The sequence below is a fragment of the Saccopteryx leptura genome, chromosome 13 (assembly GCF_036850995.1).
Source record: "Saccopteryx leptura isolate mSacLep1 chromosome 13, mSacLep1_pri_phased_curated, whole genome shotgun sequence".
In the NCBI taxonomy this organism is placed as follows: domain Eukaryota; kingdom Metazoa; phylum Chordata; class Mammalia; order Chiroptera; family Emballonuridae; genus Saccopteryx; species Saccopteryx leptura.
In genome coordinates, this window is record NC_089515.1 from 34934416 (window position 1) to 34957349 (window position 22934).

At 42.2% G+C, this 22934-nt stretch overlaps 2 protein-coding genes and 1 non-coding gene across 4 annotated transcripts in view; 2 read left to right on the forward strand and 1 right to left on the reverse strand.

Annotated features, from left to right (window-relative positions):
* MARCHF5 (membrane associated ring-CH-type finger 5) overlaps positions 1-6792 on the reverse strand; it is a 72148-nt gene extending 65356 nt beyond the window's left edge. Inside the window, exon 1 of the mRNA XM_066355681.1 lies at positions 6465-6792. Coding sequence (XP_066211778.1) covers positions 6465-6499 — 35 coding nt within the window. The 5' untranslated portion in view covers positions 6500-6792. The remainder of the gene's footprint in view (positions 1-6464) is intronic.
* The window catches only part of CPEB3 (cytoplasmic polyadenylation element binding protein 3), a 221763-nt gene continuing 205521 nt past the window's right edge, over positions 6693-22934 (forward strand). Inside the window, exon 1 of one of the 2 annotated variants that reach the window (XM_066355676.1) lies at positions 6693-6825. The gene's annotated coding sequence lies outside the window, so the exon portion shown is untranslated. Of the gene's footprint in view, positions 6826-6935; positions 7068-22934 lie in introns of those variants that run through there. The other variant, XM_066355678.1, reaches the window with a different exon arrangement.
* LOC136385184 (U11 spliceosomal RNA) lies at positions 21434-21567 on the forward strand. The gene has a single exon (XR_010747785.1). It is a non-coding gene; the product is annotated as a U11 spliceosomal RNA (small nuclear RNA).

The following is a 22934-nucleotide window of genomic DNA, read 5'->3' on the forward strand; positions in this document are numbered from 1 at the left end:
CAGGGAAATATCAGTAGTTTTGATACTAGGTTAAGGCACTAGTAACACCGTAACAAGTAGAAGTGTCTACTGAACAGCTAGAAATGAACAATGAAATATGGAAAGAGATCAGGAATAAATACACATATCTGGGAGCCACTCAAATAGAGGTGAAAATGAGATAGTAATTGAGAAGACTGATAAGTGTGAGGCTTAAACTATACTTAAGTGATTGAAGGAAGTAAAAAGTAAGATGATACGTAAGAGGAAGAAAAAAAGCAAAAGATAAAATAGTATGGTACAAGAGAACATACTTGAAAGAAGTTGGGGTGGCCTGACCAGGCAGTGGTGCAGTTGACCTGGGATGCTGAGGTCCCAGGTTCAAGCCCCAAGGTCTCTGACTTGAGCGTGGGCTCACCAACTTGAGCATGGGGTAGCTGGTTTGAATGTGTAATCATAGAAATGAGCCCAGGGTCAGTTGCTTGAGCCCAATGGTCGCTGGCTTTGAGCAAGGGGTCACTGGCTTGGCTCGACAACCCCTGCATCAAGGCACATATGAAAAGCAATCAATGAACAACTGAAGTGGTGCAACTATGAGTTGATGCTTCTCTCTCCCTTTGTTTCTGTCTCTCAAAAAAAACCCCAAAAAGAGCCTGACCAGGCGGGTGGTGCAGTGGATAGAGCGTCGGACTGGGATGCGGAGGGCCCAGGTTCGAGACCCCAAGGTCACCAGCTTAAGCGCGGGCTCATCTGATTTGAGCAAAAGCTCACCAGCTTGGACCCAAGGTCGCTGGCTCGAGCAAGGGGTTACTCGGTCTGCTGAAGGCCCACGGCCAAGGCACATATGAGAAAGCAATCAATGAACTAAGGTGTCGCAACGCGCAACGAAAAACTAATGATTGATGATTCTCATCTCTCTGTTCCTGTCTGTCTGTCCCTGTCTATCCCTCTGACTCTCTCTCTGTCTCTAAAAAAAAAAAAAAAACCCAAAAAGATTATTGGTGATCTTTAGTACACTTTTAGTAAAGCTAAGGACAAGAAAGGGAAATTAAAGTCAAATTATAAAGAGAAAATAAACACCTAAATGTCATAAACGGGGGAACGGATTAAAAAGAGTGGTATGTTAAGATGGATATTATATCTAGAGTCTCTCAAAATGTTTTTAGCTTAACCAAGTGGTGGTGCAATGGATCAAGTGTCAACCTGGGACACTGAGAACCCAGGTCTGAAACCTGATGTCACCAGCTTGAGCATGGGCTCATCTGGCTTGAGCATGGGTCACTGACCTGAGCATAGGATCATAAACATAATCCCATGGTCACTGGCTTGAGCAAGGGGTCACTGGTTCAGCTGAAGCCCCTATTCTAGACACGTATAAGAAAGAAATCAATAAACCACTGAAAGTGCTGCAACTATGAGTTGATGCTTCTCATTTCTCTCTTTCCTGTCTGTCCCCGTCTGTCCCTCTGTCTCTCTCTCTCTCTTAAAAAAAAATCTGTTCAAAATCCTGGGCTTGTGCAAAAAAATCTGTTCGAAACCCTGGGCTTGTGCAGTCAAGGAACATATGGGAGTTGATGCTTCCTGCTCCTCTTCCACCCCTCTCTCTCTGTATCTCTCTCTAAAATGAATAGTCTTAAAATATTTTTTTTTATTTTTTATTTTTCTTTTTTAAAGAGTGAGGAGTAGAGATAGAAAGACTCCTGCATGTGTCCTGGCCAGGATCCACCTGGCAAATCCCATCTGGGGCCTATGTTCTTCCCAGCTGGGGATATGCTCGCAACCAGACTATATTTAGCACCTGAGGTGAAGGCTACATGGAGTCATCCTCAGCACGTGGGCCAATGCACTCAAACCAATCAAGCCATAGCTGCAGGAGAGGAAGACAGAAAGAGAAAGAGGAGAGGAGGAGAAGCAGATGGTCGCTTCTCCTGGGTGCCCTGACCAGGAATGGAACTTGGGACATCCATACACCAGGCTGATGCTCTACCACTGAGCAAACCGGCCAGCGCCTTATTTTATTGATTTTAAAGAGAGAGGAAAAGACAGAGACATCAATTTGTTGTTCCACTTACTTATGCATTCAATGGCTGATTCTTATATGTGCCCTGACTTGGGACTGAACTACAACCTTGGCATACTGGACAATGCTCTAATCACATAGCCAGTGTGTATGAGTGTTTGTATGTATGTAAATTCTCCTTAACTGTTGTATGTCACAGAGTTCAAAGCAATATTTTAAAAAGCAAATGTAGAGTGATTTAAATTTTAAAAACAGCCTGACTTGTGGTGATGCAGTGGATAAAGCGTTGACCTGGAATGCTGACGTCACCGGTTCGAAACCCTGGGCTTGCCCTGTCAAGGCACATATGGGAGTTGATACTTCCTGCTCCTCCCCCTCCTCTCTCTCCCCCTTCTCTAAAATGAATAAATAAAAATCTTTAAAAAAAAAAAAGAGGTTTTTAAATTTTAAAAACAAAAACAAAACTATATGATATATAAGCATCTGACAAAGAAGAGTGGAAGACTATAAACCCATTTATGATAGTGGAATGGAGATGGGGACACGATATGGGACTGGGAATAATGGTCAAAGGAGAATTTGTAAAGTTTCTACTTTTTACATACAGGTGGAAGCAAATATAACTAATTGCTAGTTAGTTTCATTTTAAGTATTGTTCTGTAATTGTCAAAATGATAGAGGTGACTGAGAAAAATATATCAACTGAGAAGTTGCTTTAATGGAAACTAAGATGGTGATATAAATCAGAAGGCAATAGAGCACAATTCTACCAGAATATTCTCCAAAGGAATGTATGTACATCTGTGGTTAATAACACCCTCACAGAGTGAAGATTTTATATACTTCAGTTTGCACTAGAGGAGGCAGGCAGGGAGCAGGTTATTCTTGTTTTTCCTTCATCTGACTTGTACTGGGGACACTGGCTACAGTCCCTGCCTACTCACCAGGTGCAAATAAGTAATGCAAAACAACCTCAACAAATTCCTGAGTGTTTACTGTGAGACAGGGAACACAAAAGTCAAGTTTCCAGAAATGTTTCTCAGCAGGTCCAGATCATAAACCCGAGGTCCATTCCTGCAGTCTGTTACCATATCTTTGTATTCTCTACATATTTAATTCTGATTTTCAGAAATATATGAGAAAATGAGAAAGTAGATGGTGATAGAGAAATACATAACAGGTGCCTCTTTATAAAAGTGTGGCAATGCAGGAAAGAAAAACTAATCAAGATTTAAAGAGCTTAAAGGGTTTAAGTTTATCAACGATTATCATTTTAGGGCAATGATTTGTAATCCCAAATTATTCATTACACTAAAAACCACTCCTTTTCCCAATATTTCAAACTGTTTACCAACAGCAATTTAAAAGGCTCAAATAGTAAGTTTACATAAACAGTTGCTTATTGTTTATTAAAATGAAAGGCAAAAAATGGAAAGCAAAATATGTATGTATGTATGTATGTATGTATGTATCTATCTATATATATATATATATATATACACTGCTCACAAAAATTAGGGGATATTTCAAAATGAACATGAAGCTATAAAATATCCCCTAATTTTTGTGAGCAGTGTATACGTATACACACACACACACTCTTTCCACCTACAAATACTGCAATAATAAAATTTATCAAGATAAATAATTGCTAAACTAGTTATTCACAAAAGATATTCCATTTCAGATATTAGCAAGTTGCCATTAGCTTAAAATCCCTAAAAGACTATGTGGTATAAACTGTACACACCATTCATGTTACAATTAAACAATCTTCACTTTATTAGACAGTTTATGGAACACAAACTTCACTAGAATTTAAGCTCCACACAAGCATTTTTTGGTTACATTCACTACCACATATTAAGGGCCTAGAATGGTACCAAGCATATGTAGGCACTTCATATTTATTAAATTCAGTAAATACAAATGTTTAGTTCGTTATAAAATACCCAACTTTTAACCTAGAAGCAAAAGAACAATGTGTTATATATATTTCCTTAGTCTTCTGAAGAATAAAACCTTCACTGAAGAAATCAACACATGGGCAGGTTTTGGGGGTTGGGGGAGCCAAAGTCATGGCAAGAATTATGGGCCCCAAAAGGCTGACATTTTAATTTGTTGGGCGTGTCAGTATTCCTCAAATGAACTCATCAAATATCTTTATGTTCAACTTGCATATTGGGCCAGCCTAGATTAATATAATAAATATGAAAGAGTTTGCATAAAAATTGCCACACTATAATCTTAAGTACCTTCTATGTGCCTAATATATGAATAACACTTCATTGTTTTATAAAGTGATTACACCTGTTCTCATTTGATATAATTCTGTGAGACAGAATACTCCCCAAAATGAGGATGTATATATAGCCTCAGCACTTAACTCCAAAGTTGCATAGCTAGTAAGTGGCAAAATGAGAATTTCAAGATTTCAGTCTCTAAATTACCCCAAGCATTTCTCACTAAACTGTACTATCTCTTATGATGAAATAATCTCTTAGGGTTTAAGGTAGTATTTTTCAACCACATCAGAAACATCTGGAAAGCTCTTGAAAATATAAATACTAAGGACCCATCCTTCAGAAATTTGTGATCTAATTGGTCTTGAGCCATCCATCCATCCATACTTTAAAATGCTCCCCAGGTGATTCTAATGTGGAGGCAGGTTGCCAACTACTGATTTAATAACATAATGAAGGTCTTTGAATGCCATCATAAGAATCTACCTTGAGGTATGTCAGAAAAGGTCAAGATGAAGGTAAGCCAATGTTATAGTCGCCTAATTCAGTATAGGCAGCCAGAATTTCCAAGTTTTTGGTGAGAAGTGTTAAATGCCTCACTAGCATTCCTTGGATTTTTACTTTTATGGAAATCTCCAAAGAGCATATGAAAGCCAGGTCAGCTTTTGGACAAACTTTTCTAAATGTCATCCACATAAAAGTGAAAGCAGCAGGCCCTCAGAGGAAAAAAATTACAAAATACCCTGAGCCAGAATGGAGTTTCAACTAAACTGGAACTGGCAGTGGCTGGAGGTGGTTTCCTCTGGGCATATTTTAATAGTCCTATGTAGTTTGCCCGTATGCTAAATTGTAATAAAAACAAAAACAAAACAAAACATAAATTATCAGATCCTCTAAAATCTAGATAACTGGGGAAAAAGACAAAAAAAAAAGTCATGCACTTGTTCAGAAAACAAAAATAGTTTTATTGATGACCTGCCAAGTACAAGGCTCTGTTCTAGGATCCAAAATAAATAATGATGACTTAAGTTTTTGCTTACCAGGAGTGTTTGTAAACTCCTTACATAAAAAAGGAGTTGTCAATACAACTTGACCTGAATGTTGTTGGCCTCAAGGTCAGCTGGATGAACCACTGGGTCATCCCAACTGAAAAAAGTAACATGCTTTCTAGTTACTTAGATGTCTCAAAATTCTAAACTCCAAAGGAAATGTCTCACTCTGGGGAGATGCACTTTTGGGTGATTTGTGTTCTGGATGGAGCCCATCCAAACAGCATTTAACCCGTTTAAGGGAAGCCTTTCATTTAACACTTGACAGTTGGCCCTTTGCTCAGCACAAAGAGCTGTAGCACTTGCTGAACCAGAGTTGTAAGCAATCCTAAACATTATACATTAGCCTGGGGTGGGGGTGGGGATTGTGGATCAAGGCTCCAAAAACTGAAGGTAGGACCCAAGGACTAGAATTTGAACAGCAGAGGGCGATGCATGTGATTTCACAAAAAAGTTTCACGGATTGGAGCCCCCCCCCCCCCCCTTCAGGAATGGGCAGCTGGCCCCGACTTAAGATAAAACTTTCTCGTGAACTCAACGAATCGTAAAATACGCTGTGTTCGGTGTTGGGCTCCTGTGGCTGTTTTCCATAACCTCTACTACTTCGGTCTGACCGTTAAAGGTCTCTGGTGGATCTTCTTGACCTTAAGAGTATGGAAATAGAGGGAGGCGGTGAGGGGCAAGGAGGAACGAAGTCAGCCTACCGGGTTTTCCAAAAGATCGCTTCCTCTCGGTTTTTTTGGGAAGGATCTTAACATTGTAGGAGGACCATTTACCCGAAAGATAATCTGGTTCTTCTTGCCAGTGACATCGCTGACAAACACGTTACAACACAGTTTGGGGGGGGGGGGAGGGGAGGAGGAACGTAAGAAATAGAAAAAGAAACTCATTCTGTGAGTTAAAACGATCCCTCCCCTGTCAAAACGGCGATCGATCCAACAATACGAGACGCCACTCCCAAACTCCAGTTTCACTGGAAGTCAGCGCAACCAGGCTGCCGGCTCCACACTCCCCCGAGCACGGGCTCCCAACTTTCTGCCCCTCACCCGGCCCCCGGGCCCGGGCACTCCTCCCCGCACGCCCGGCTCCGCTGACGAGGAGCCTGGCCGGCGGGCGCGGGCCGGGCCACAGCGCCCCTCGGCGCCTCGCGCGCTCCCCCGCCGCCGCCCGTACCTGTCCAGCATCTGCTGTAGGGCTTGGTCCGGCATCTTCCGCGGAGTCGGCGCTCTCGCCCCTCCGGGGGACCGGGTCAAGGTCCGGCTCAGGGACAATAGCAGTGGGAGGCGGCGGAGTAGGCCTCAGTCCCGCGACAGCCGCGAACCCGTCACCTAGCCTCCCGAGGCTGCTCCGCGAGCCCGGCGGCGGGGGGCTGCGCGGCCTGCGGGCGTCCGGAGGAGGCGGCGGGGAGCGAGGAGGAGGAGTCTGGGGCGGGGAGACGACGATCGCGGCCCGGGTTCCTGCCTGTAGGCCCGGGGTTCCGGTCCATGGACCGCGGATGCCGAGTTGCCGCCGGCGGAGGAGCTACCTCTGTGAGGTAAGAGTCACCGCCTCCGTGCGCGCCGGGGTCACGACGCAAGGCGGCCCAGAGCAGCCTGGGAGATGTAGTCCTCGGACCATCCCCGCCAGAGGCTGCACCGCCAGCCCCGACCACCGCCGCCGCGCCCGTTGCCGCCCGGCCGGCGCCCTCCCGTTTCCTTCCTCCAGGGGGAAAAATGGGCTTTGGGCCGCTGTTCAGGAAGCAGCAGGATGTGCCGCTCAACTGTCAGTAGCAACAAGGTCAGCTCTCCATGCCTATTTCTTTTATCCTCAGCTCTTGCCCTCAGGTGGGACCGAGCCAGGTGAGGGGTGGGGGCTTCAGTCCCGGCCGCGGCTTCGGTCACCGTGGCGGGGGTTAAGGTGGCACAAGTGCCTTCCGAAGCCCTCGGCGCTGGGGACAGCTCCTGCCGCATCTGAGCCCATTTTGGGAAATCACACAGCCCCGCAAGGGGTCGGATGCTCTGGTGCGTGAGGTTATCACTGTGGGGCGGGTGGGCAGGGGCTGCCTTGGCCAGTCGGTTCCCACCCGAGTCATTGGGGGCTTGGGGGTGGGGGTGGGGAGAAGAGATAATCTCTCCCTCTCTTGGAACCTTCTGAAAGGTGCTTTGGGCTTTCAAGGGCTCGCCGACAGTCTCCAAAAGGAATAAACAGCTCTTGCTTACTCAGCTGTGGGTTGTCAGGGGTGTTTGTTTCTCTCTCGGCTGCAGGTCACTGTTAACCATTTCTAGTCGCCTTGACACCTTCGAGCAGGTGTGTGTGTGTGTGTGTGTGTGTGTGTGTGTGTGTGTGTGTGTGTCTGTCTGTCGGGGTGGGGGGTAATCAAAAGGGAAAAATCATAACTAACTGGTTGGGTGATTACCTGACGCTCCAGGGACAGCTTTGGCGGGAGGAAAGAGCTGTTGGCTAAAACGAATGCGTCTTTTTGGACGACCTGTGGCGTTCTCTAGTGTTGTGATTGGTAGGACCCCTGGTAGTTTTCCCTGGATGATAACTAATTTCTGCTGCAAGATATTTGATTTTTCTTTAAATTAAAAAAGTGTGTTTTAAGCCTCTTTTTATGTAGAATTTTTACAATCAGCTCTTAATTCTCTGTTTAAAGTTTGCTTCCTGAATATATTTGAATTAGACTACATGGGGAGGGGGTATGGGATAACTTGTGACCAGAAGTTTATTCGGCCTCCAATTTCTGAAAGATGCTTTTATGAAAGGCTTTGAGACTTTATGTGACGAATTTTAATTAATGCTTTACCTTTTTCTTATGAAGTGAGAAACAGGCCCTAGCTAGGGGCGGGGGGCAGGGAGTGGGTGGTAAATATTTAATTTAATCAGATGTTTGATATTTTTAATTTCTATTTATTGCTGCTCCTACTTCATAACCGTTCCCTCACTGTGTATTTATTTCTTAAGCAATTGTCAGCCACAGAAGATGGATATATGCATTCCACTCAAAGAACAGAATTTCATCCTAGCTTGTTGATTAAATAAGCCAGTGCAAACTCCATTTAGTTTTATGATTTACATTAAATGTAAAGGAATTCTCATCTCATCTTAGAATTTTTATATGAACCCCAAATTGGAAGGTAATATGGTACTTCTTTTGAAAGCAAAGCTGTGTGCAGATTAACCTTATTTTTTTATGAAAAGCATTTGATATTAGCTGTGGCTGAGTTGCTGAGTAAGAGCATCGTTCTGATAAGCCAGTTTTGGGGGTTCCATCCCAAGTCAGGGCACATATAAGAATTAAGCAGCCTGACCAGGTGGTGGTGCAGTGGATAGAGCATCAGACTAGGATGCAGAGGACCCAGGTTCGAGACCCTGAGCTCGCCAGGGTTTGAGCAAAACTCACCAGCTGGGACCCAAGGTCACTGGCTCGAGCAAGGGGTTACTCAGTCTGCTGAAGGCCCGCAGTCAAGGCACATATGAGAAAGCAATCAATGAACAACTAAGCTGTCACAACGAAAAACTGATGATTGATGCTTCTCATCTCTCTCCATTCCTGTCTATCTATCCCTCTCTCTGACTTTCCCTCTGTTTCTGTAAAAAAAAAAAAAAGAATTAAGCAATGGGCCCTGGTGGGGTAGTTCAGTTGGTTTGAGCGTCGTCCCCATTGTGGGTTTAATCCCCTATCAGGGCACATTCAAGAAGCAACCAATGAATGTATAAATAAGTGGAACAACAAATGGATGTTTCTCTCTCTCTTCTTCTTTTTATCTCTCCCTCCCCCTCTCCCCCTTTCCCCCCTCTTCCTCTTCTCCCCCCTCTTCCTCTCCCCCCTTCCTCCTCTCCCCCCTCTTTCTCCTCTTTTCCCTTTCCCTCCTCTCCCCTCTCCCTTCTCTCCCCCCTTTCTCCTCTCCCCCTCTCCCTCCTCTCCCCCTTTCTCCCCTCTCCCCCTCTCTCCCCTCTCCCCCTCTCTCCCCTCTTCCCCTTTCTCCCTTCTCCCCCTCTCCCCCTCTCTCCCCTCTCCCTCTCTCTCTCCTCTCCCCCTCTCTCTCCTCTCCCCCTCTCTCCCTTCTCCCCCTCTCTCCCCTCTCCCCCTCTCTCCCCTCTCCCCCTCTCTCCTGTCTCCCCCTCTCTCCCCTCTCCCCCTCTCTCCCCTCTCCCCCTTTCTCCCTTCTCCCCCTCTCCCCCTCTCTCCCCTCTCCCTCTCTCTCTCCTCTCCCCCTCTCTCCCTTCTCCCCCTCTGTCCCCTCTCCCCCCCCTCCCCTCTCCCCCTCTCTCCTGTCTCCCCCTCTCTCCCCTCTCCCCCTCTCTCCCCTCTCCTCCTTTCTCCCCTTTCCTCCTTTCCCTCTTTTCTCCTCTCCCCCTCTCTCCTCCTCTCCCGCCTCTCCCCCATCTCCCCCTTCTTCCGCCTCTCTCTCTTCTCCTCACTCTCCTCCTTTCCCCCTTTTCTCCTCCCCCCCTCCCTCTCACTCTCTCCCTCTCTCTCTCTCTCTCTCTCTCCCCCTAGCTTCCTCTCCCCCTTCCTCTCTAAATCAATTAATAAAAATTTTTTTCAAATCACCCAATGAATACATAAACAAGTGGAACAACAAATTGACATTTTTCTTCCTCTCCTTTCCTCTCTCTCTAAAATCAATAAAAAATAGAAATAAAAAAATAAGTCTGACCAGTGGTGGCACAGTGGATAGAGCGTAGACCTGGAATACTGAGGTCCTAGGTTCAAGACCTCAAGATTACTGGCTTGAGCACAGGCTTACCTGCTTGAGAATCGGATCATCAACATGATCCTGAGGTCGCTGGTTTGAGCAAGGGGTTGCTCACGGGCTTGGCTTGAGCCCTGCAGTCAAAGGTACAAACGAGAAGCAATCAATGAACAACTACAGTGATGGAACTACAAGTTAGTGCTTCTCATCTCTCTCCCTTCCTGTCGGTCTCTCTCTTGCTAAAAATTTTAAAATTAAGAAATGAAAAGATTTGATATTAGCATTTGCATGAAAATTCTATTTCCTGGCTGTGTCACAAATCATTTGAAATAGAAAAAAATGAAATTCTGGTGTTTTTTTTTTTATTATTCATTTTAGAGAGGAGAGGGAGAGACAGAGAGAGAGAAGGCGGGGAGGAGCTGGAAGCATCAACTCCCATATGTTCCTTGACCAGGCAAGCTCTGGGTTTTGAACCCGCGACCTCAGCATTTCCAGGTCGACGCTTTATCTACTGCGCCACCACAGGTCAGGCCGAAATTCTGTTTTTCATCCTAGGAGTGATTAGCACCTGACCTAGTAATTTCACTCCTTGGTAAATACCCAGGAGAAATAAAAACATGTCTACACAAAGACTTGTATGATGTTCATAGTAGCATTATTCCCAATAGCCAAAAAGTAGAAACAACCCAAATACCCATCAACTGATGAACGAATAAAGCAAATGTATATCTATACAATAGAATATTATTAGGTGATAACAAGGAATTTCTGTCTCTGAATTTATTTTTAATATTTAGTATAAATGGAATTGTACAATATGTGATTTTCGTGACTGGCTGGCTCCTTTCACTTCGCATAGTGTTTTCAGACTTCATCCATGTTATCACATGTTTCAGAACTTCATTCCCTGAAATTAGATTAGTGGTTGCCTAGGGTTGTCAGGGCTGGAGAGAAATGGGGAGAGATGCCAGTGGATATGAGGTTTCTTACTGGGGTGATGAAACTGTTCCAGGCATAGAGTGGTGATGGTTATGCAACTTTGTAAATTATATTTCAGTTTTTTAAGATAAAACAAAATTAGGTTCTTGTGATGGTTACACAGTTCTATAGTATACGAAAAGAAATTGAATTTGACACTTAATGTGAAGGAATTTATTGTATGTGAATTATATCAATAAAGCTATTAACAAATGTAATTATATATAAAATGTTCATAAGGACATCTAAAGAGAAATATGACTGATCATTCTTTATTATCAAACTTTAATTTTTTTAATAATTTTATTTTTTTAATGGGGCGACATCAATAAATCAGGATACATATATTCAAAGATAACATATCCAGGTTATCTTGTCTTTCAATTATGTTGCATACCCATCACCCAAAGTCAGATTGTCCTCTGTCACCTTCTATCTAGTTTTCTTTGTGCCCCTCCCCCTCCCCCTTTCCCTCTCCCTCTCCCCCTTCCCCCCGTAACCACCACACTCTTATCAATATCTCTTAGTCTCACTTTTATGTCCCACCTACGTATGGAATAATGCAGTTCCTGGTTTTTTCTGATTTACTTATTTCACTTTGTATAATGTTATCAAGATCCCACCATTTTGCTGTAAATGATCCGATGTCATCATTTCTTATGGCTGAGTAGTATTCCATAGTGTATATGTGCCACATCTTCTTTATCCAGTCATAATTTTTTAATATTTTTAAATTAGTATAGGCAGTCCTGACCAGATAGATTGGTTTGTTAGAGCATTGTCCCAAAACACAGAGGTTGCTGGTTCAATTCCTGAGCGGGCACATACAGGAACAGATCAATGATCCTGTCTCTCTCTCTAAAATCAATAAAATAAATATTTTTTAAAATTGGTATGAGCAAAAATCATGACTGCTAAAACTCACAAAATAAATAATTTTTTTTTTTGCATTTGAAATCAGTGACAATATACCCTGGAATTTCAATTATGTCTGTTATTATTTTCTTGGCTCTTGCATTTTCAAGTAAGACTCAGAATAATAGGAATTAAATTTACTCTCTGATTTTGAAGGAAAATAGTCTTCATTACTTAAATCTGAGTCTGACCAAAAGAAGTTAAAATGAACTCCTCATTTTACATGGGATTAAGATTTATGGTAAATTATATTCAGCCAAAGAGTAACAACATAACTATAGTGAAAACAATATTTTTCTTAGTGATATATTTTGAAATAGAAATAGCTTGACCTATGGTGGCATACTGGATCAAGTGTTGACCTAGAACGCTGAGGTCACTGGTTCAAAGCCCTGGGTTTGCCTGGTCAAGGCACATATGGGATTTGATGCTTCCTGCTCTTCCCCCTTTCTTCTCTCTCTCTCTTTCTCTTGCCTCTCTAAAATAATTTTTTTTTTAATTTAGAAGAAAAATAACCTACTAAAAATATTTAAAGATTCTTTCAACCTCAGATGACAAGAACAAGGATTGACAATGTAGAGTTATCCTAAAGAGTTATGGTATCCATTTGGTAATGGATTTAGAAATACCTGACTATGAAACTGCTCTATAGCTGCCCCAGATGGGCAGAGCGTCACCCATAGGGGCTTGCCGAGTGGATCCCAGTTGGGGCACATGCGCGGGAGTCTGTCTCACTGCCTCCCCACCTCTCACTTAAAAAATAAATAAAACTGCTCTAAATATGTTGGGAAATTTAAGACAGTATACTACTTTAATCTTCTCCTGTCACACTTGTTTTGAACTGTCTGCCAAAAGGGGCCCTGCAGGCATTTCATACTGATGGTATAAAATACCCAGGTGCCCTCCAAGAATTGTCACTTACCAACGTTGGTGATAAACTGCAGTCTGAGTCTACATTGTCGACCATAGAAAGTTCATTCACTCAGCAAATGTTTCCAGAGGACTTACCATGTGCCTGGGTGCTCCTGTAGCAAATTATAACTACCTTTCAAAAGTATACAAACTACTGAATAAAGCTTAAATTTAAAAAAAAAGTAAAAGAAGGCACTTATATATGAAACATTTCTATTGATAATAAGACATTGTAGCATATGATGAAATGCCAGATGAATGGCATAGAAATATGAAGTGATATAAAAGTTTAGAGGAGACTGTCATGTGCATTAAAGAGAGCTCCATGTAGCAATAAGAGGAATAATTTAGAGGAAGAGGTAGAGAAGGATCTTGGGTCTGGATAAAGATGAAAGATCTAGCCTGATCTGTGGTGGCACAGTGGATAGAGCATCAACCTGCTGGTTCAAAACTCTGGGCTTGCTGGGTCAAGGCAACAAACAAGCAATGAACAACTAAAGTGAAGCAACTATACTTCTTCCCCATCCCCTCTGTAAAATCAACAAATAAAATCCTTAAAAAATGATGAAAAGATCTAGAAAGAGGAGTTACTGTATTTCCCCATATATAAGACACTTTCATGTATAAGATGCACCTTAATTTTGGGGCCCAAAATTTGAAAAAAAATGTGTTGCATAAAGTTTTTTTTATTTTTTTACAGAGACAGAGAGAGTCAGAGAGAGGGATCGATAGGGACAGACAGACAGGAATGGAGAGAGATGAGAAGCATCAATCATCAGTTTTTCGTTGAGACACCTTAGTTGTTCAACTGCTTTCTCATATGTGCCTTGACCGTGGGCCTTCAGCAGACCGAGTAACCCCTTGCTCAAGCCAGCGACTTTGGATCCAAGCTGGTGAGCTTTGCTCAAACCAGATGAGCCCGCGCTCAAGCTGGCAACCTCGCGGTCTTAAACCTGGGTCCTCCACATCCCAGTCTGATGCTCTATCCACTGCACCACCACCTGGTCAGGCGCATAAAGTTATTGAACTCAAGTTTTATTCATCATAAAATTCATACAACTTCTCATCACTGTCAAAACTCCAATTCATTAGCTTGTCCTCATCTGTGTCTGATGATGAGTCACTGCCTTCATATAGTATTGCTTCGTTCTCAGTTCCATCTGTGGCATTTGAAATGCACACTTCTTAAATGACTTGACAACGATCTCAATCTTGATATTATCCCAGGATCTTTTCACCCAGGTACAAACTTTTCCAGTAGTTGGTTTCTTCACTCTTCCTGCTGGTGTCAAATTGTCCCCAGAAGACTTCATCTATTGGTCCCATTCATCTCTCATGGCAGCTTTGAAGGGTTTGTTAATGCTGACATCAAGTGGTTAGAGCTGGGATGTCAAGCCTCCCAGTATGACGGCAAGTTTTGTTTTTGCTCTGCACAACTTTCTTTGTGTTTTTGTTATGTGTGCCCTGAACTGATCAAGCACCAATAGGGCAAGTTTGCATAAGCTCTCACCTGGTTTCCTTCTCCAAACCTTCTCAAACCAGATCTTCATCCCATCCTGATCCATCCAACCCTTGTCATGAATGTGGACAATCACTCCTTGAGGAATGTCTTCTTTTGGCAATGTTTTGCATTTGAAAATCAGCATAGGGGGCAGCTTGGTTCCATCAGCACAACAAGCTAGAACAACTGTATAATGGCTCTTTTCACATCCACTTGTCTTCACAGTTACAGTTTTCACCCCCTTCTTATCAACAGTTCTGTTACTTGGGACATCAAATTGAAGGGGTACTTCATATTTGCAATCTGTCCCAACTCAAACTGATTTGTCTTCTGACACTGAATGACAAAACGATGATATTCAAGGACCTTCTACTCATAACTTTAAGGGATCTTCTTCTACTCATAAATTTCAGGCATTTTTTGGCCAAGTCTGGTGCATGTATGCATGCGTAGTCCATTCCATTTCATGAACCTGAAGCACCAATTGTGTCCTCCTTTGAAATCAGTAACTTCTTTTTAATCAGCAATTCTTCTTGCCTCATGCTGAACCATCCTGTGGACACAGAAATTCTAATTGCCCTTTGCTCTTCTATCCATATCTTCAATTCCATCTCTGAATCAGGTCATTTTGCTGACTTACCTCTCATGGCCTTCTTCTGCCGTGGGCATTTTCAGTAGGGTTTCTTCATTCTGTAGCCTAGGGGTCGGGAACCTATGGCTCGTGAGCCAGATGTGGCTCTTTTTTTTTTTTTTTTTTTTTTTAAATTAAGGTGCGTCTTATACATAGGCATCTTTTTTTTTAATCTTTTTATTTATTCATTTTTAGAGAGGAGAGAGAGAAGGAGAGAGAGAGACAGAGAGAGAGAAGGGGGAGGAGCTGGAAGCATCAACTCCCATATGTGCCTTGACCAGGCAAGCCCAGGGTTTCGAACCGGCGACCTCAGCATTTCCAGGTCGACGCTTTATCCACTGCGCCACCACAGGTCAGGCTGATGTGGCTCTTTTGATGGCTGCATCTGGCTCACAGACAAATCTTTAATAAAAAATATAATAACATTAAAAATATAAAACATTCTCATGTATTACAATCCATTCATTTCCTACTGCTCATGTTCATGGTTTGCGGGTGGCTGGAGCCAATCACAGCTGTCCTCCAGGACAACACCAAATTTTTTTTTGTTTTGTTTTGTATTTTTCCGAAGCCAGAAACGGTGAGGCAGTCAGACAGACTCCCGCATGCGCCCAACCGGTATCCACCCGTCACGCCCACCAGGGGGCGATGCTCTCTGCCCATCCTGGGCATCGCTCTGTTGCAACCAGAGCCACTCTAGCGCCTGAGGCAGAGGCCACAGAGCCATCCTCAGCGCCCGGGCCAACTTTGCTCCAATGGAGCCTCGGCTGCGGGAGGAGAAGAGAGAGACAGAGAGGAAGGAGAGGGGCAGGAGTGGAGAAGCAGATGGGCACTTCTCCTGTGTGCCCTAGCCGGGAGTTGAACCCAGGACTCCTGCACGCCAGGCCGACGCTCTACCACTGAGCCAACTGGCCAGGGCTTCAACATCAAATTTTTATTGGATAATGCGTAACATACACGGGTCATTGTATGGCTCTCACCAAATTACATTTTAAAATATGTGGTGTTCATGTCTCTCTCAGCTGAAAAGATTCCCGACCCCTGTTTTAGCCAGTCTTGAATCGATTTCTCAGTTGGAGGAGGACCACACTTATGTTCAGTAGCACAATTTCCATTCACTTTTGCAAACTGGATCACTTTTAACTTGAATTCAGCACTATGCAAATCTTTTCTGAGCCATTTCTGGGCAGAACGTGGCAAAACGTGGCAAAACGTAATCTACCGTATGTAATATACCGGTAACGAATGCGAAACAGTGAGCACAAAGACAACAAGTGCGAAAAAGCAGGAAATACAAGTAAAAAAATCTACAACAATGAGCGCAAAAACAAGTGTGAAAGTGGAAAATGCAAGTAAAAAAAAAAATCCAACCACTGTATAAGACGCACCCAGTTTTTAGACCCCAAATTTCTCGAAAAGTGGTGCATCTTATACATGGGGAAATACAGTAGATACAGGGAGAAAGGAAGAACAGTATGTGCAAATACACTGTGAAGGAAAGTTTTATGATGAATAGGACAAACTGAAACAGAGAGGGGACTTGGGGCGAGATGGGACCAAAATGGCCAATGTAGTGACTGACTAGGAAGGCTTTGTAGGCCCATGTTAGGCATTTTGCCTCTATCCTAGAGTCCTGCTAAGATGAGTTCAGACATAAAAAAATCAACTTTGTTTTCTAGGAAATGGGAAGTTAATGTGTAGGGGTTCCTAAACCTGCTGTGATTCAGAGAATTGCTCTATAAATTTCGATCTATGTACCTGGTAATTGTATGCAATACACTATTGTAACTTTTTTTTTTAAATTTTTTTATTTCGTGACAGAGACAGAGAGAGGGACAGATGGGAAGGGAGAGAGATGAGAAGCATCAATTCTTTGTTGCGGCATCTTAGTTCGTTGATTGCTTTCTCATATGTGCCTTGATGGGGGGGGCTACAGCAGACTGAGTGACCCCTTGCTCGAGCCAGCGATCTTGGGCTCAAGCTGGTGAGCCTTGCTCAAACCAGATGAGCCTGTGCTCAAGCTGGCGACCTCAGGGTCTCGAACCTGGGTCTTCCCCATCTCAGTCCGACGCTCTATCTACTGCGCCACTGCCCGGTCAGGCTATTGTATCTTTTTTTAAAACAAGTGCCCTAAGTGATTATTAGAGCAATGGTATCTGCAGAAATACTGCAGTGGTTGAAGCTTCAACTCAGTTTTAGGTTTGAGTCTTAGCATTGCCACTCAGAAGCTCAGCAACTTTGGACTGGTTATTAAATCTCTTTAAGCCAAAGTTTCCACATCTCTGGGGAGAATTATAGAACTTATCTCACTGGGTTACTGGGAGGATTAAATGAGAAATTTCATTTAAATCATTCAGTATAATGATGAGCACATGGTTAAGAACTCTATTGGTATTAGTTTTTAATTATCACTAAAAATTCTTGAGTAAAGTGAGAGTGAAAGGGGATTAATCTTGTAGGATTGGAAACAGAGACAAGTTAGGGCTGGGTTAGGTTTCAGTAACTTGCCCACAGTCTATAACTGTTTTCAAGTTTGCTTTAACATAGCTATCAGTTGTTGAAGATCCTTAGGCTAAGTAGTTCTCAAGTATGTATATAATGAACATGTACCTCTCTAAAGGACTTTTATGAGGAGACTGTAGTCCCCAGAATACATTTTACTAGATTAGCATTATAAGATTACTTTGAATTGACTTTTAACTCTGGACAGAGGCTTCACTGGATGGACACTTGTAGAAGACATTCTGAACCTGTCTGTTTTGCTACTCACAGAATAGAATCCGCGTAGTTTATATATACTCTAATGGAATAAATATCTATCCACCATATCTATTTATTTATATATAGAGAGACAGACAAACAGACAGACAGGAAGGGGGAGAGATAAGAAACATGAACTCATAGTCGTAACACCTTAGTTGTTCATTGATTGCTTTCTCATGTGTGCCTTGACCGGGGTGGGAGGGTGTGGGCTCCAGCTGAGCCAGTGTTCTCTTGCTCAAGCCACCGACCTTGGGTTTCAAGCCAGTGACCTTGGGGTCATGTTTATGAGCTCATGCCTGAGCCTGTGACCCCACGCTCAAGCTGGTGAGCCCACGCTCAAGCCAGTGACCTCGAGACTTCGGTGTCCCAGGCCAAGGCTCTCTGTGATGCACCACCACTTGGCCAGGCTGGCATAGATATCTATAGACGGTAAATAATTTTTACAAAAAGTCATTTACTAATTTGCCTTTTCATCCTCCTCATACATATGTTGGAAGCCCCATTTCTGTACATTATTCTTGCTTGAATTCCTTGCTCTGGCTTGTTTTCCTGGGATATGCAGTGGTGTGTCAAAGGTAGGCAAAAATCACAGGATAACACACATCTTCTTTCTTGTATCCTGTTCCAGGAGTATTAATTTTATGAGAAAATATATATGTAAAATTATTGAAACTAATATAAAATAATATTGAATGTCAACTGTAATTGAAAAGTAAATTTTTTATCTACTATGTTTATTTAAGATTATTTATTGAATTTATTGGAGTTACATTGGTTAAAATTATACAGGTTTCAGGTGTAAAATTCTATAATACATCATCAGTATATTGTATTGTGTGCTCACCACCCCAAGTCAAGTCTCCTTTGAAAACTAAAATTTTAAAAGAGAATTATTTTTCTTTTTAAATAAACATAGATGTCATAGAGCAGCAGTTTTCAACATGTGGCCTAGCAGGTCCCTCAGGGTCTGAGAACCTTTCCAAGGGGGCTTGTAAGATCAAATCTATTTTCATAATAATGCTAAAACATTATTTGTATTTTTCACTGCATTGGCATTTACATTGATGATGGTGCAAACTGCTTGTACCTTAGTACTATTAAAGGCATGGTGCCTGATTAGGCAGTGGTGCAGTGAATAGAGTGTTGGACTGGGACCTCAGGTTTGAGACCCTAAGGTCACCAGCTTGAGCGTGGGTTCATCTGGTTTGAGCAAAAGCTCACCAGCTTGAGCCCAAGGTCTGCTAGCCCGAGCAAGGGGTCACTCGGTCTGCTGTAGCCCCACGGTCAAGGCACATATAAGAAAGCAATCAATGAACAACTAAGGTGCTGCAATGAAGAATTGATGCTTCTCATCTCTCTCCCTTCCTGTCTATCTGTCCCTCTCTCTGACTGACTCTGTCTCTGTCACAAAAAAAAAAAAGTGCACCAAACTGTGCAGTCTTCACTACCATGCACATGCAGTCAAAACAAAACAAAGGTTCACTTTAAGAATCCTTGATTTAAAAAAAAATGAATCCTTAATTAAGCAAAAATAATTTTTTTATTTTATTAAATCTTGACCCTTGAATACACATATTTTTAACATTTTGTGTGATGAAATGGGAAATATGCTCACTTCTGCTGCATCCAAAGTATGATAGTTGTCTCAGAGAAAAACACATGACTGAGATGCAGGCTGAACTGGCTGCTCATGGCACACTATTTTTATCTGAAAGACTGACAATCAAAATTCTAAACTTTTGTGCTGCAAAGGATACTGTTAAGAAAATGAAAAGACATCCCAAAGAATGGGAGCAAATTTTTGGAAATCATGTTCTATTTGAAAAGGGACTGGTGTGTAAAATACTTAAAGATTTGTTACAAAAAAAAAAAAAAAAAAAAAGATTTGTTACAACTCAATAACAGAGGCAAATAACCTAATTGAAAAATGGACAAAATATCTGGAGTATTCATTTCTCCAAGATATACTGCTCACAAAAATTAGGGGATATTTTATAGCTTCATATTCATTTTGAAATATCTCCTAATTTTTGTGAGCATTTTATACAAATGGCCAGTAAGCACCAGAAGAGATACTCACCAACATTAGTCATCAGGAAAATGCAAATCAAAACATAATGAGATAAAGCGTTGACCTGGAACACTGAGGTCGCCGGTTCAAAACCCTGGGCTTGCCTGGTCAAGACACATATGGGAGTTGTTGCTCCTGCTCTTCCCCTTTCTCTCTCTCTCTCTCTTTCTCTTTCTCTTTCTCTTTCTCCCTCTTTCCCTCTTTCTCTCTCCTCTCTGAAAAAGAAAATGAATAAAACATAATGAGATGCCACTTAAGATGGCTATCATTTTAAAAAATGAAGAATAACAAATGTTTGGTGAGCTTGAAGAAATTGGAGCTCTAGTATACTGCTGTTGGGAAGGTAAAATGGTATGGCCGCTTTGGAAATGGTCTGCCACCTTTTCAAAATATTAAGCATAAAGTTTTTATATGACCCAGCAATTCTACCCCTACATATATACCCAAGAGAAATGAAAACATATGTCTACAAAATACTTGTATGTGAATGTTCATAGCTGCATTATTTTTAATAGCCAAAAAGTGGAGCAAACTAAATGTTTATCAACTGATGAATGTATAGATAAAATGTCGTATGTTCACACACTGGACTATTATTAAACAATACAAAAGAATAAAGTACTGATACATGCTACAACATGAATTAACCTTGAAAACATTGTGCTAAATGAAATAAGCCAGCACAAAAGAGCATGGGTCCTATGATTCCATTTGTATGAAATGGTCAAAATAGGTAAGTCTACAGAGATAGAAAGTGGATTAGTGTTTGCCTGGGGCTGGGGAGATAGAGTTTAGGGAGGTGACAACTAAGGTGTGCAGAGGTTTCTTTTTGCAGTGATGAAAATATTCTAAAATTTATTATGGTGATGATCACGCAATTCTGGGAATATACAAAAAGCCACTGAATTGTATGCTTTAAATTGGTCAATTTTCAGTGGTAGAGCGTCGGCCTGGCGTGTAGGAGTCCCAGGTTCAATTCCCGGCCAGGGCACACAGGAGAAGCGCCCATCTGCTTCTCCATCCCTCCCCCTCTTCCTCTCTGTCTCTCTCTAACCCCTCCCGCAGCCGAGGCTCCATTGGAGCAAAGATGGCCTGGGCGATGAGGATGGCTCCATGGCCTCTGCCTCAGGTGCTAGAATGGCTCTGGATGCAACAGAGCGACACCCCAGAGGGGCAGAGCATCGCTCCCTGGTGGGCATGCCGGGTGGATCCCGGTCGGGCGCATGCGGGAGTCTGTCTGACTGCCTCTCCGTTTCCAGCTTCAGAAAAATGCAAAAAAAAATAAAAAATAAAAAAATAAAATAAAATAAATAAATTGGTCAATTTTATTGTATTTGAATGATATCTCCATAAAGCTATTTAAAATAACACCAGATAAAACCTTACACTCAATTATTAGTAGACTAACTCAATAACTAATGACATATTCTTATGACATAATATTATATAGCTGTGCTGTTGAAACAAAAGATATTTCTATGTAGGTCATAATGAAAAGTTGCCAAATAAATAGCAGCCATTAGTTAACGTTTTTTGTTTCTTTGTTTATTTTACAGATTTTATTTAATTATATTGTGGTCATCTAAGGTGTTAATACAATATTTGAAGAATATAGGTGAAAAGTGTAGGGAAATTCTTTTTTTGTAACAGTTTTGTAAATCTGAAATGATTTCAAAATGAAAAGCTAAAAAGAAAAAGGACTTCTGTCGTGAGTGGCACATGTAGGGCAGCTCGATTGCTCTACGTGCGGAATCAACATCAAGAGATTTCGGAAGCATAAGTTTTTGATGCGTGGGCAGCTGGTGATCGTTGGTCCTAGCGCCCGGGAAAAAAAAAAAGCTAAAAAGAAATTAAAACAAATCCCACTTCAAATGGCTTTAAGTTGCACTTGCTTCCTTTCCCCAGCTTCCCACCCTTCGGTTTCCCAGCTACACCCAGAGCTCTAGCTTGCTGGCTACTGCTTTCTACTTTAGTTCCTCGAATACACCATGCTTCTCCTCTTCAGAGCTGTGAGGTGGGAAGAAGCATGTTTTTTTCTCTTTGTTTCTTTAAATTTATGGATGACTTTATTTGATGTTTGGAGCATGGTATTCTCTTTGCATAGAACATACTTCCTTTGAACTTGATGTTTTTGTTCTTTAAAGCTCAGCTTAATGACTTTAGAAAACCCTGTTGTGTCCCCCTAATCCAGCCCCCCACATTATATGGTTTTATAACATCTGATACTTTTTCATTGCATTTTTATCCTAACTGCCGTGAAATTATTTATCATGGAATAGGCTGTTCAAAGTCTTTCTCACTAGAAATGAGCATTCATAAGAGATGGAAGGATTGTGCCTTCTTGCTCAATGTTATTCCCCTAAGTAAGTGCCTTTCACAGACTCTTAATGACTATTTGAAGAATTAGTGCAAGTCATGCAAGGGAGCATTCCCTGCCCAACCCACTCGTCCCCAACAACGTGGATGAAATTTGATACAGGAAAAGTTTTAAGTTTAAGGAAATGGGGACTAGCATTGGTGGCAGTGACAGAAAAGGATAGATGGAAGAGTCTTATCACAGCCATGGCACTTGATAAAGGAGAAGTAAAAAATGACTCAGGTTTAATCATCAGCTGCATAAAGGCACACAATTTGAAGAGGCACCTGAGTCACTTTTCCAGCAGTATTGTGTGTGTGTGTGTGTGTGTGTGTGTGTGACAGAGATAGAGAAAGAGAGAAGGACAGGTAGGGAAAGACAGAAGGGAGAGAGATGAGAAGCATCAATCATCAGTTTTTCATTGCGGCACCTTAGTTGTTCATTGATTGCTTTCTCATATGTGCCTTGACCGTGTGGTCCTTCAGCAGACTGAGTAACCCCTTGCTTGATCCAGTGATCTTGGGTCCAAGCTGGCAAGCTTTTTGCTCAAACCAGATGAGCCTGCGCTCAAGCTGGCGACCTTGGGGTTTCAAACCTGGGTCCTCTGTGTCCCAGTCCTACGCTGTATCCATTGCACCACTGCCCAGTTAGGCTTTTAAAATTTTTTTAAAATTGATTTTAGCCTAACCTGTTGTGGCACAATGGATAAAGCACCCACCTAGAATGCTGAGGCCCCTGGTTGAAATCCTGGGCTTGCCAGGTCAATGCACCTACAGGAAGTACCTACAAGTTGCTCCTTTTTTCTCTCTCTCTCTTTTTCCCTCTCTCTCTCTTTCT